The sequence below is a fragment of the Octopus bimaculoides genome, chromosome 15, assembly GCF_001194135.2.
Source record: "Octopus bimaculoides isolate UCB-OBI-ISO-001 chromosome 15, ASM119413v2, whole genome shotgun sequence".
NCBI classification, from domain to species: domain Eukaryota; kingdom Metazoa; phylum Mollusca; class Cephalopoda; order Octopoda; family Octopodidae; genus Octopus; species Octopus bimaculoides.
The window spans coordinates 8,037,466-8,038,948 of record NC_068995.1 but is presented as its reverse complement, the minus strand read 5'-3'; the positions used below and the strand labels follow the sequence as shown (position 1 = coordinate 8,038,948).

Genomic DNA, 1,483 nt, shown 5'->3' with positions numbered 1-1,483 from the left:
TTAAATTAGCAGTTCCATACATGTGCTATTTCGTTCATTTGCTTATATTTCGTTAATTTAAAATGCATACAAAAATACGGACATACTATATGCATACAACTGCTTACAAAATAGAGATTAATGTATTGGGTTGTCCGGAAAGTTCGTGCCGATTTATAGTAGCTTACCTTTCGACTATATTTCATTATAATTTGCCATAGAGGCAGAGCTTACCTTTCGACTTTCTTGCCATGAAACCACCGTTCTTCACAACACCAAGAGCTACTTTCAGATATGATCCATCTCAGCCTTATAAAAACGATAATTCTGTACAAATTGGTGTGCTACACTCAAATTGTCGTTTCTGCAAAGCTTTCAAATTTCCAAATGAAACTAGTGGCATGTGCTGCTCAGGCGGTATGGTAAAATTGACAGCACTATCAGCCCCTCCTCAACCTCTTTCGACAGTTCACTTCCCCGTCACCGCCTCCCATTTCCAGAATGTACCCATTTACGTACAATATCTCCATTACTCCTCCATTCATTTGACTGTTAACCATACGATGGCTCGTGTTACACGTAGCGCTGACCGCCTCAAAGGCGAGTATATCCACTGACAGCGTTTCGGTGGGTTCAAACATTACACATCCCCACTTCACTTTTCCACGCTAGGTTAGGGCATGGAATCCTCCAAACGGATGTATTATATGTCGATTAGTCGAATTAGACCATCATTTACTCTACAAATGTTTTGCCGTCAATGCTGCACTTTCCCGTATCACCTGTTTCAACATAACTGTAATATATATAAACAAACTATACCATTTTAATCCCGAGAAAGGCCGGGTATCACTGCTAGTACGCTACTAAAACCGTCAAAAATCAGCCCTTATTACACGAGCAGGTGACTTTACGCTTGGGCAAAGTTTGAAGATTTCAATGATTGATGGCTTATTTTTAGACGGAAACTGAAAGAAGCAAGTCGTGTGTGTGTGTGTCAGTGTGTGTGGTTGTCACCCACTAATGAATGATAACCGGTGATGGTGTGTTTATATCCTGTAACTTAGCAGTTCGGTAAAAGGAGAGGGAATAAGTACCAGGCTTTGATATAAGTACTGGTTCGATTAGTTCGACAAAAATTGCTCAAGGTAGAGCCCCAGCTTAGCCGTAGTCTAATGACTAAAACAAGTAATAGAATAAAAGAAGAAAACGATAGATAGGCGGTGAGCTGGCAGAATCGTTAGCTCGCCGGGCGAAATGCTTAGCGGTATTTCGTCTGTCTTTACGTTCAGAGTTCATATTCCGCCGAGGTCGACTTTGCCTTTCATCCTTCCGGGGTCGATAAATTAAGTACCAGTTACGCACTGGGGTCGATATAATCGACTTAATCGGTTTGTCTGTCCTTGTTTGTTCCCTCTGTGTGTAGCCCCTTGTGGGCAGTAAATAAATAGGTATTTCGTCTGTCTTTACGTTCTGAGTTCAAATCCCGCCGAGGTCGACTTCG

General features: G+C 41.7%; 1 protein-coding gene across 1 annotated transcript in view; it reads left to right on the top strand.

The window, feature by feature from the left end:
- Window positions 1–542: 542 nt before the first annotated feature.
- LOC106868744 (gliomedin-like) overlaps window positions 543–1,483 on the top strand; it is a 157,725-nt gene continuing 156,784 nt past the window's right edge. Inside the window, exon 1 of the mRNA XM_052973442.1 lies at window positions 543–579. Within this exon, the coding sequence (XP_052829402.1) occupies window positions 543–579 (37 nt within the window). The remainder of the gene's footprint in view (window positions 580–1,483) is intronic.